General features: G+C 63.0%; 1 protein-coding gene across 1 annotated transcript in view; it reads right to left on the reverse strand.

The window, feature by feature from the left end:
* Nucleotides 1–12,016, reverse strand: part of HTT (huntingtin) — a 95,909-nt gene that overhangs the window by 31,889 nt on the left and 52,004 nt on the right. The window contains exons 27-37 of the mRNA XM_054708427.1: nucleotides 11,849–11,975; nucleotides 10,585–10,712; nucleotides 9,082–9,192; nucleotides 7,624–7,701; nucleotides 7,069–7,292; nucleotides 5,971–6,049; nucleotides 5,709–5,870; nucleotides 4,641–4,696; nucleotides 2,824–2,972; nucleotides 2,349–2,485; nucleotides 710–826 (exon numbers count right to left, since the gene is read on the reverse strand). Of these exons, the coding sequence (XP_054564402.1) occupies nucleotides 710–826; nucleotides 2,349–2,485; nucleotides 2,824–2,972; nucleotides 4,641–4,696; nucleotides 5,709–5,870; nucleotides 5,971–6,049; nucleotides 7,069–7,292; nucleotides 7,624–7,701; nucleotides 9,082–9,192; nucleotides 10,585–10,712; nucleotides 11,849–11,975 (1,368 nt within the window). The remainder of the gene's footprint in view (nucleotides 1–709; nucleotides 827–2,348; nucleotides 2,486–2,823; nucleotides 2,973–4,640; nucleotides 4,697–5,708; nucleotides 5,871–5,970; nucleotides 6,050–7,068; nucleotides 7,293–7,623; nucleotides 7,702–9,081; nucleotides 9,193–10,584; nucleotides 10,713–11,848; nucleotides 11,976–12,016) is intronic.

The following is a 12,016-nucleotide window of genomic DNA, read 5'->3' on the forward strand; positions in this document are numbered from 1 at the left end:
GTCCCAGCTTCAGGTGCAGCGGCCGGGCTGCTCCCGCTCCTGTCGCCGTCACCATGTCTACACCGTCAACGACAGCCCTGGAGAGGGGTGACCTTCCCGGCAGGTCTGAACGCGTCCTGCGCCGAGCCTCCTCCACCGCCAGGGGACAGAGACCTCGAGCCCCGCCACCTCGACTGGCACTATGCCGCTGCTCGGGGCACCAGTGTGGCACCTTCTGGGGTCCAGCATCGCCAATACCCCGTTCCTGCCTTCGGTGCACACACAGGCCAGCCTGCCCCACCCACCCCTCTCCTCCTGGGGAGCCACCCACGTGTACCCCTTCTTAGGGTAACCCCCCCCAGCGGGCCTCCACCTCCTCCTGGTCTGCCAAGTGCACCTGAGGCCCTGGGGCGCATGGACTGGCCTCTCAGCCGCCAGGGCTGCCCGCTCCCTCCCGGGCTTTAAGAGCCCAGGCCCGCCTGCCCTTCCTCTCCCACACTGGCCGTCCCTTCCCCACGCCCTCATCAGTGAAAAGGAGGAAGATGTCGGCCCTTCTAGGGATTAACGGGGACACGACTTCCCTGGGCCCGGGGCCCACCCTGGACAGCGGGGACAAGAGCGGGAGCAGCTCCCTGAGGAATGGAAGCTCCCCTGTCCCGGGACCCGCGCGGACACTGCTGTGGGCGATGGACCCGAGCGTGAAGGAGAGGCCGACCCCTGCGCGGCCCACCTGCTGCTTGGCGAGCATCGGGAGGAGGATGTCGGCCACCTGCCGCGACAGCCGTTTCCACCTGTCCTCGCTCTCCTTGTGGCACTGCTGCAGGACCAGGATCAACATCTCCAGCACCTGCGGGTGGGAGGGCTGTCACTCCTCCCCACTCGCCGGTCAGCGGGGGGGGGGGAGGCGGCCAGGGCTAAGCCACCTGACCCCAGCGAGGGCCTGACGAGCCAAGAACCCGGCCCTAGGACACGGGGCCAGGAGCAGATCCTCAAGGGCCCGCTCGGCCTCGCCTCAGTACTCCTGTGGAGCTAGGAGACTTCATAACCAAAGAACCGGCACAAAACGGAAACGCCACACCCACCTCTGGCAACCCCAACACGGCCCGACCCAGCATCCTGCGGCCTCACGCCCTCAGCTGGGTCCTCCCACAGGCATCGCCCACGGGGGCACCGCCTCTCAGAGGTGCCGGGCCTGAGCCACTGGCCCGCGGCCATGTCTGCGCAGAGGCAGCTCAGGGCCTGGCCCTGGTGAGCACGCCGACGAGGGCTCTTGCCCAGAACTGCAGACGCAACTGAAGCCACACGGCCCGCGACGCTAAGAACCTTTACCTGCTTGTTTACGAAAACGAGATGGAGTAGATGGAGAAGCTTGCCCATCAGTCTCTAAAATACAACTGCTGTAAGAGAGGCACCGCCCTAGCCGGTATGCTCAGTGGATAGCGCGTCGGCCTGCGGACCAAAGGGTCCCAGGTTCGATTCCGGTCAGGGGGCATGTACCTTGGTTACAGGCACCTCCCCAGTAGGGGGTGTGCAGGAGGCAGCTGATCGATGTTTCTCTCTCATCGATGTTTCTAGCTCTCTGTCCCTCTCCCTTCCTCTCTGTAAAAAAATCAATAAAATATATTAAAAAAGAAAAAAAGAGAGGCACCCATGTAAGCCCACCCCCTACCAAGCCCCGACCACCCTGTCGCACCTGCCTCTCCCTTCCAGGCCCGTGGCTGTGCCCTTACTGCGCAAGAACAGCTGCAGCGGCCCCCCTACCCAAGGCCAGCCCCCCTCTGTTCACCCGCAAACCAGGCCGAGAACGGGGCAGCCACTCCCTGGCCCCCAGCCCAGCGTGCTGGCCGAGAGCAGGCGGCGCTCACAGCTCTGGGCAGGTGTGCCTATTACGGTGGTTATGGGACGTAATGAAACACCACACGTTTAATTGTGACTGAGCTTGAGCCACGGACAGCAGAGAGGAAGTGCTCCTGAGAAAGCTCCGGACTTCACAGGTTTGAGACAAACCGCTGGAAGGAAGGACAGTGAGTGAGGCCAGGCCGCTGGACACGCTGGGAGAGGAGTCACAGAAAGCAGCTCTCTGCACTCCACCGCCTCCAACCGCCCGAGGTTCTCGTCCACCTTGAGGACGGCAGAACCAGAACCAGCTGAGCGCGCTCACGCGGCCACTCGGTGTTCTGGCCCGTCCTCCTCGGAAAAGAGGGCCTCGCGGTACACCCTTCTTGACGGACGTGCGGTCCGCCAGGCGGGCCTCCCCACGGGGCGGCGCTGCTTCAGGCAGCCCCACAGACCCTCCGGGCCCCCCAGCCCGGCCCAGCTGGCCCAGAGCAACACCCACGGTAACGGACGGCGGCCCCGCGGCCCCTCACCTGATGGTACTGGATGAGTCTCAGGAGCATCGACACCACCACCTCCTTCTGGGTCTCCAGCTCCTTCCCCGCGTCAGCCTTATTGGTCCCTCTTAAGACGAAGAGGTCGTGGACGATGGGCTGCAGGGCCGGGATGGCTGGGGGACAGAGCTCTGCTGAGAGGCCCGAGCGCACGTCCGGGAGAAGCCCGAGCGCACGTCCGGGAGAAGCCGTGCCTCCCGACACAGCAGGGAGCACCCCAAAGTCCTGCGGAAGCTGGGCTGTCCACGTTCGTCAGGAAGGACCAGTGTTGACGTCAGGCCCTATCTACCTCACGGCGTTCTGCTGCGTCTCTGCTTTCACTTAAGTAGACTCTAACTCCTCAGAGTAAAGCGTGTGCCCCCACCCATGCACGCACACAGAGGCAGCAGAGCAGAGCAGTGCGGACACGGGCACGCCAGGAGGAGGGAGCCGCAGCGAAGGGCTGTCCCGTTACCGTGAGTCACGGCCTTCCTGCCGCTCGCCATGATGCCGTCACACAGCTGGATGATCTTGGGGATCCCGATGATCTGCTTGGAGTGATAGCGCTCGTAAGACAGGAGGACCAGGAAGAAGAAGATGTTGGGAATGATCGCCTCCGAGTCCCTAGAAACAGACAGCCATCAGACACTCCCTTTCAGACGGAGAACACGACCAACCAAGCAAACGCAGCCTCCACGGGAAGAGAGAGCGCGCACGCGAGGAGCCTAGCGGGCGCCGTCAGTCCGTGGGGCACGGCGCCTTCCCGTCCGTGCAGAGCCCGCGCCCACGGCTGAGAGCAGAGGGCACCCGGCAGCCCTGGCGCCCAGCAGAGCCGGCTCCTCGGTTCCCTCAGCTCCTCGCTCTTTAGTCCGAGAAACTGACCGAGAAGGAAAAGGAACCCACTCACAGTCCCGGCGTCATGGCCAGGATGAGAAGCAGGACTCTAGACCCCAGGCCTCTCAGACACTGTCCTCGACACGGACCCCACTGCTCACTGAGCAGCTCAGACACTGTCCTCGGCCCGGACCCCACTGCTCACTGAGCAGCTCAGACACTGTCCTCGGCCCGGACCCCACTGCTCACTGAGCAGCTCAGACACTGTCCTCGGCACGGACCCCACTGCTCACTGAGCAGCTCAGACACTGTCCTCGGCACGGACCCCACTGCTCACTGAGCAGCTCAGAAGCTAACGGATGGGAGCCCTGCCGGAGGCTCATTGGTTGCAGCAGCATCCCGTGCACAAAAAGGCTGTGGGTTCAAGTCCAGCCAAGGCACATACCTAGCTTGTGGGTTGGATCCCCCGTTGCGGTACGCACAGGAAGCAACCGATCAATGTTTCTCTCTCTCTCTCAAATAAAAACATATCCTCAGGTGAGGATTAAAGGATTTTAATTTTCACCAATTATACACCCATAACTGCACAGGAGGAAGCATTAACCCTTCCTATATAGCGAGCAAAGCTCTAACGGACATAACTGCATGGCAATTGCCTCTGCTAAAGCCAACCACATCTAAACAGCTGCTCTTTAAGAGCTAGTGTTCAACAGACCAGACTTCATTTAGTAACTACCATAATTAGATGCTTTGAAACGTGAAATGAAAACTGACAGCACCTGTGATTAACAGATGCAGAACAGCTTCTAAACTAGCCTTCAGATACCCATTCATTTTAAAAATATATATATTTCCATCAACTTCAGAGAGGCAGGGAGAGGGAGAGATAGAAACATCAATGATGAGAGAGAATCACTTGATCGGCTGCCTCCTGCATGCCCCCCACTGGGGATTGAGCCCGCAACCCAGGCATGTACCCTGACCGGGAATCGAACTGTGACCTTCTGGCCCATAGGTCGACGCTCAACCAGTGAGGCACACCGGCCAGGCCTCATTAATTTTTAAGAGAAACAAAAATGCATAGCATATTAGTCAGATTTCCATTAAAAAAATACCTAGCAAAAATGCCTAACAATCCATCCACCCTGGCAGCTGTGGCTCAATTGGTTGAGCGTTGCCCCATGACCAAAGGGTCTCGGGTTCAATTCCTGGTCAGGGCACATGCCTGGGTTGCGGGCTCGATCCCCAGAGTGGGGCGTGCAGGAAGCAACTGATCCATGATTCTCTCTTATCATTGATGTTTCTCTCTCTCCCCCTCTCCCTTCATCTCCCTAAAAAAAATCAATAAAAACATTTTTTAAATGCCTAGCGATCCTTTAAAGTACGCTCGTGTTAATATCTAAAACTACACGCACTTACGTAACAAGAACAGAAGTGAAAGTAAGAAAACGCCGTTACCTGAACTGGCCCACTTCAATGTACTCAAACTGCTTCAGCACGAACCCGATGAACACCTGCGGCGGAGAGAGACGTCACCGCCACACGAAAACGTGCCCAGGCTCCTTCGCGCCCACCCACGTGTGTAAGTTTCTAACGGGTTTCCTGACAGCACGTAAGCCTGTTGTGCACAAGAACGCCAACGTGTTCACTGCGTCAGACAGGAGTTTCGGACCCTTCCAGGATCCCCGTAAACATTTCTGAACACGGAGGAGAGACCTCTCAGGAGAACAAATAACGAACTCGGGGCACCGGGCAGCACCCGCCACACCAGGGCCTCCTGTCCAGCTCGAGGAGCCCCATGCGGGGCGTGGGTGGTGCAGGACGGCCCAGGAGCAGACGCCGTGCGTCAGGCCCGCGTGAGAGCCAACGGTGGTCCCACTGCATTCGAGCGCCGCCTGCTCACCCCACCGGACACGGAGCTGCCTCGCCGCTGCGTCCCTCGGCCTGTGACCCCCGCACACAGCGGGCGCTCCATCAATCGGAACGGAGCTCAGTGGTCCGCAGCTCGCTTCCCACCCTTTCAGGAAACCTGCGCGGCACCGAGAACTGCGGAGCCGGGGCACCAAGAGGCGAGAGCAAGGAGAACCCACGTGAGGGGTTGCTCATGGCCAAGCCCCAACGCTCCCAAGGCCGGTGGCGGGACGGAGCTGTGCGGGCCGAGGCGGGAAGCGTCGGCCAGAGGAAGCGCAGAAGCAGGCCTGTCGATGCTCAGGCGGCCCTCAGCGTTCACGTGACAGAGGCGGCTTCAGGAGGAGGAAGCAGCGCGTCGTGCCGCCTTGAACAGCTATGGGAGAGCCTCTGGCAAATGTGACCGGGGTCCAGGGTGACCCCAACAGCCCAGAACAGATGGGGAGACTTTGGGGCGAGGGCGGGCGCTGCTGAGGCCAATGCGCGGCAGGCCCGTCCTGGTGGGACACAGAGACGGCGGAGGAACAGCGCCGTGCTTGCAGCAGGTGGCGGCGGCGTCTCTGTGGCCACTCCACTAAGTCGCGAACAGTACGGGAGACGAAAGACCGAGCGACAAACCTGGTCTGAATCCAGAAGACAGTAGTTGACCCGCAGCTGCACCAGCTGCGCCAGCAAGTCCAGGACCTGCCTCTGCAGCTGCACGGACGTGGTGGTCGTGTACTGCTTCAGCGCCTTTATGACCAGAGGCTCGAACAGCCGGATGTGACTGTGAATGGCGTTCTAGGACGAGGCAGAGCGCCGTGAGCGCGCCTCCGCGGAAAGGCCCCGGCCGACGGGCGCCCAGCCCGCTTCCCCCGCGCTCTCCGGCCGCCCCGCGTACCTTGTCTGCACGCGTCTTTGTGACGCTGGAGAGGTTTGTCTTCAACTGGGTGGACACCTTCTGCAGCACGTCGAACCACCTGCCAACGAGAGCGCCCTCACTACTCGGCGGGACTCCGCACACCCGCGGTCAGCTCTTCCTTCAAGGACAGCTAGGCTGCCGTGAGTCCCGGCCGCCTGCTGGGGGGTGGGGGGACCCTCGCAGCTCCCGCCGTGTCAGGGCACTGACACGCAGCCCCGCGGTGGGGCTGGACGGTGACAGCCATTGAAGGAGTCAGGGAGTCGGGAGACAGCACTTTGTTTTCTTGGGAAACTTTGTTCACACACTGACATCCATCACACGCTTCCCTTGGTGAGAAACAGCTGTGAGAGGACCGTGACCCCGCACACCGGCTTGTTATTTACACCCGTGCTCTCAAAGCGTTCAGAGCCGCCCCTGAGGCGTGGCCACACAGCAAGCAGGTCCCAACCGGAGGCCGGCCGGCCGCGGCCCTGACTCTACAGCTCTGACTTGGGCCGTTCCTCACTGACCTACGGAAGGGGAACGTGCTCTCCTGCTCCTGCGCACGGGACTCAAACGCCTGCTCAGGACTGGGTCGCTCCAGAGACAGCTCACCGCCAAGCCGCAGGCCGCAGAACCACGGCCGTCAGTGCAGGCGGAGACGCCAGCCGCCAAGTCACAAAGCACAGGTGCCACCGGGGCGCCCGACCCCCATACCTCTGCGCACCGCCGTGCCCCGTGCCAGGTGCCCCTTCACCTGAAGTGACCCTGAGAGTGGCACGACGCCCGGCCCTCACATAGGGCGTGCAGGGCGCACCGGGAAACACCAAGGCCTTCACACGCGGACGGGCTCGCCAAAGTTCGGCAGCGGCCCCGCCGCGTCCTCTGGCCCAGCCCAGGCCCCTCACTGGCCGCGCTCTGAGGCAGGCGGGCCGTGCCTGCAGCGCCTCCGTGGCAGCACGTTCCCCAGAGGTCCCTGGACGAGCAGGCCCTTCGGGGACGCTGGCTCCTGTCTCTGCTTCTCACAAATTAGTCCCTGCTTGCTCTCTCATGTGTCCCCCACGGCCGTTCCCGCCCCGAGCGCCGCGGGAGGGTTACCCCGAGGCGGCGAGGTCCGGCTCGGCCTGCACGGCGTTGCGCAGGCTGGCGTCCGCCAGGGCCTGGGTGAAGTGGGTGTAGGGAGCCATGAAGCAGCAGTGGTACAGGCCGGGCCGCAGGCTGGACGAGCCGAGGCGCTGGGCTCGGCCCTGGCACTTGCCGGGGTTGGACGACAAGCCATCGCACTGGGAGGCCAGGTTTGTCCCAAAGAGAGTCTTCAGCAGCTAGAGAGAGAGGAGCCGTCAGCACGCCTGCACACAGCACAGCCCCACGCCCACCGGAAGTCGGGGGGGGGGGCGCGGCGGGGGGATGCAGACATGGGGTTCCCGCTGAGAACCCCTTTCACACCATGAGGTGCTGCCCTCACCTTCACCAACGACCCTGTGGTCTCGAGTTGTGAAGGAGACGGAGCATCCTGAAGCCCGGGGACACGGCCGCGTAGGAGGGTCAGCAGAGGCCCCGCCCATGACCGCCCCAGGCCGCGCGGAGCGCCACCTCCCGTGACAGCAGCCCCGCGTCATGCCGGGACGGGGCTGAGAAAAGAGCCCTCCTCACCTGCTGGACGCAGACCGTGGCCATCGTGGGCTCCCGGCTGAAGCAGGACCTCAGGTAGCCCAGGATCTCCTCCACGCACTGCGGGGGAAGCGGGCGCTGCAGGGGGGCTGGGACGCTCGCTCCCGCGGGACGCCGAGCCTGCAAGCCCTCACGACCGACGCCCAGCTACCGCGCCCGCCGCTCACTGACCCCGCGCCCGCCGCTCACTGACCACCACCGCCCAGGCCCCACTGCGGGCACCCCAACACCAAGAGGCCACGGCGTGACAGCGTCTGCAGGAGCTGCGGCCGGGGAGGAGGAGAGGGTGGGGAGGGGGCCATCGTAGACAGGGCGCCAGGCAGGTCTCGCGGAGTGGGACGCCGCCCACCTCCGGCAAGTGTCACTCTGAGGGACAGCCACTGAGCACCCCCCGACCAGAGCCGTGCCCGCCACAGAAACCAGGGCCGCACCACAGCCATGGGCAAAGGCACGGCGTGACTGAGCAGCTGCGTGGACGTGCGTGCCGGGGAAGGCCGGTGGCTATGGCCATCGAGGAAAAGGTTTGGAGCTCGGTTAGAGCCGGTGCTTCACCAAAAGGGCCGCATGTCCAAGGGCCCGGCACCTGGGACTCAGGTTCCAAGTAAGACGTGGAGCCGAAACCGGTTTGGCTCAGTGGACAGAGCGTCGGCCTGCGGACTGAAGGGTCCCAGGTTCGATTCCGGTCAAGGGCACGTACCTTGGTTGCGGGCACATCCCCAGCAGGGGGCGTGCAGGAGGCAGCTGATCGATGTTTCTCTCTCATCGATGTTTCTAACTCTCTATCCCTCTCCCTTCCTCTCTGTAAAAAATCAATAAAATATATTAAAAAAACAAAAACAAAAAAAAACGTGGACCCTGCAGCACGCTGTCTGCAGCGGGCGGGCGCCACACGCTCTCTAAACTCTCCTCCGTGTCTGACCATTTCCTTAGAGAATGGGGGCGGGGGAGGGGGCGGCTGGACTCGGGACCAAGTCCTCCTGCGGCTCGGCTGCGTGCTGAGGCGCGCAGGGCGGCGTGCGCCCTCCCGGGTCTGTGTGCCCTTCCCACTGGCGAAGACGAAGGCCTGGGCCAGCAGTGCGAAGCCTCCATTTCTGGACTAAAGCGGGTCAAAGCCAATGCAGTGACCAGCTAAAGATGGGTCACAGGAACCCCACCAGCTCAGGGCCAGGCGCCGTGACCAAGCCGTGGGCACGGAGGCCGCCCCTGCTGTCGCTCCGCCCCGGGTGCGGGCCCACACCAGCCGCCCCGGGTGCCGGGCCCACACCAGCCGCCCCGGGTGCCGGGCCCACACCAGCCGCCCCGGGTGCCGGGCCCACACCAGCCGCCCTGGGTGCCGGGCCCACACCAGCCGCCCCGGGTGCCGGGCCCACACCAGCCGCCCCGGCACTCGGCCCAGGTGCCGGCGTGCGGCAGCTGCGGCTCAGCGAGAAGACCCCGCACCTTCCCGATGTCCTGCAGCGTGGCCAGCTCCAGGATCTGAGAGAGCACGTCCAAGGCCGAGCGCAGGAAGCCCCCAAACTTCTCCGTGCTGTTCTGGAGGTCCAAGGTGACCTTGGGGGAGGGGAGAAATGATGGCTGCACCGTCACGTCGGGCGTCTCAATGGGGGAGCACACACCCAGCAGCCCCGCACACGCCAGCCGGGGGTCCTGTCTGTCTGTCTGTCTGTCTGGGAAATGCCTGGGGAAGGAAATCACGCTCCCAATATCTGTAGGAAATCTGTTTTCTTTCAAAGGCGTCTTCCTACTTGTACTAACGCTACAGACAGAAGCGCCTCCTAACCTTCTGCGAAATGGGAACGATGGGACCACGGGTCAGAACCAGGCTCTGACAAGCAGCACCCCAAACACAGTGCATGCCCTGTTCCGTGTACGGCAGCCCGGGGGAAGCCACCGAGGTCAGACCCCGCCTCCAGCCGCCCCGCACCCGTGAAGCCGCCCCAGGCAGCACTGCCTTCAGGCTCTACGGCCTCGGCCTACACGATGCAGCCGGCCCCCATTCACAGACCAAAAGGACAGGTCAGGCCCCAAGACGTGATGGGCACGAACAAGGTCAAAGGTTAGAGATGGGCATGAGAACAGGAGCTGGCCAAGCCCTCAGACGTGCTGCGGTGAACAGAAAGCAGCTCAGCGGGACGAACTGACCGCCCCGTGAGAGAGGAGCCAGGTCACACGGGATGAACACGGAGTGGGAATGACAGTAGCCACTCTCCTGTCACCCTGCGGGTGTCACCCACAGGCCGGGAGGGACCTGCCAGGTGTGCGAGCACCCGGAGCGAGAGGGTCCGTGCAGCTCCGTCGGGGAGATGGTGGGACGGGGCCCGCCCCAGCACGCAGGGGGGTGGGGTCACGGGGCGAGAGCGTGAAGACTGAAGGGCTGGAAGCTACCACCAGAGGCCGAGCCAACCTGGAAACACGAGCTGTCCCTCACATCCCATGTGGGCACACACACTACGAACCCCAAGACCTCAAGAACCCAGGGGAGCCTGGCCACGGGGCTCAGTGACTGAGCGGCGGCGACCCAGGAACCAGGAGGTCATCCTTTGATGCCCAGTCAGGCAACGTGCCTGGGTTGTGGGCTCGATCCCCAGTAGGGGGGGGGGTGCAGGAGGCCGATCCACGATGTTTCTCTCTCATGGATGTTTCTAGCTATCTCTCTCCCTTCCTCTCTCTCTAAAAAAAAAAAAATCAAGAAAAACGTGTTTTTTAATTTGCACTCGGATGTCGAGTGTGACTCGACACGGTTAGCATTAGAATAAAGGAATCGAGAAAAAAGCAAGCGAGTGCAAAGGGTTAAAAACGTTGTTACAGGTAACCGTGTCTCAATAAAATTGAGATGGTTTTCCATACACCTCAAAAACCACCTGCAAGAGTCCATCAAGAAGAGAGCGAGCGAGCCCGAGGCACTGGGGGGGGGGGGGGGGGCGCAGGCTCAGAGCCGCGTACCTTGTAGTTGGCGTGCGTGGCCTTCAGGACGTCGTGCAGCCTGAGGTAGGAGGGAAGGTGGTAGAAGCTCCCCAGCGACGAGGGTTTATTGGTCGTGACGGGCCCTGCGGCATCTGCCTGTCGAGAGGCTGAAACACACACACACACACACACACACACACACACACACACACACACACACACGTTAGATGGACAGTGAGCCGCGCTAAGGCTAAGGCGGGGGCTGCAATAGCATGTCCGAGCGGCCAGTGGAACGGAAGGCAAACTCTCTCCTGGCTTTCGGCTGGCAGCCACAGAAACCGGCTGAAGGACGGGAGCGGAATCGGAGCACCTCCCAGGACCCGGGGACGACAGACACGAAGGGCAGTGACGCTGCTGCGCGTGTGCCGGCGGCCCGTCTGCAGGTTGGAGGCGCGACTAACGCCGCCTGCGCCAATCGCACGGCTCGGAGCCCGCGCTGCCGGCGGGACGGTCCCGGCCCTTCAGCCCTCACACGGGGACGGGGACGGGGACGGGGACGGGCCCTGACAACGGGAGCGGGACCAGCTCTCACGGATGCGGCGTCACTATCTCAATGCCGCGCCCTCCCAAAGCTGCCCCAGCGGAACAGACTGAGGGGACCCTCCGCCAGGTTTCTCCGCAGCCGGCCTGCGGGCTGCGGTCGGTCCCCCGAGACGCCAGCTCCGGAAGCTCACACGCAGGCTCTCCCAGCAGAGTGAGCGGAGGGTCGGACTGGCCCCCCACCCCCACCCCGCTCTACCCGGTGCCCCTCGAGCACGGACCCCGAGCCTCACCGGGGGTAGCCACGCTCTGAGCGGCTGTGAACGCCCCCGGTTCCTCTCGCTCAGATGACTGTGTCCCCTTTCTCTCCTGCGGGCGCTCCCCACTGTAAACCCCCATTGCCCACTTCAGAACACCCCTCTGGGAACTGCCTCTGCTCCCTCCCGCCACGACCCCGCCTCCCTCACCCACCACCAGGATCCCGCCCGCTCCGCAGGGAGCCAGGCGGGCAGGGCCCTGCAGGCTGCTGTGACCCCACATGAGCGAGACACGCAGAGACCTTAGGGCCCGATGTGGGCTGCACACACGAGTTCATGTGAACACCTGTAACCACACCTGGGAAACCATTTCCCTGGCCTCACTGCTGTGTTTTATTTCCGAAAAGTACCAGTTACCACATCACCCTGACCTGTAAGCACAGGCCCTGAACGTACGTCTAGGACACAGGTGGCGCCCCCGCCCCCGCCCTGTCAGTGCCTCCTACCTGGGCTGGCGTCGCTGCCTTTCTTGGGGCTCAGCGGCACGGACGCCTGCTCGCCCGGCTCCTTCTCCTTGCCCTTCCGCCGGATGGGACTGAGAGAAGGGGCGTTGGTTAGGGACGGCAAGGCTGCCTGGAACGGAGAACGAGGACCTGGGCGTCACCCCCACAGAC

The sequence above is a fragment of the Eptesicus fuscus genome, chromosome 2 (assembly GCF_027574615.1).
Source record: "Eptesicus fuscus isolate TK198812 chromosome 2, DD_ASM_mEF_20220401, whole genome shotgun sequence".
Lineage (NCBI taxonomy): Eukaryota > Metazoa > Chordata > Mammalia > Chiroptera > Vespertilionidae > Eptesicus > Eptesicus fuscus.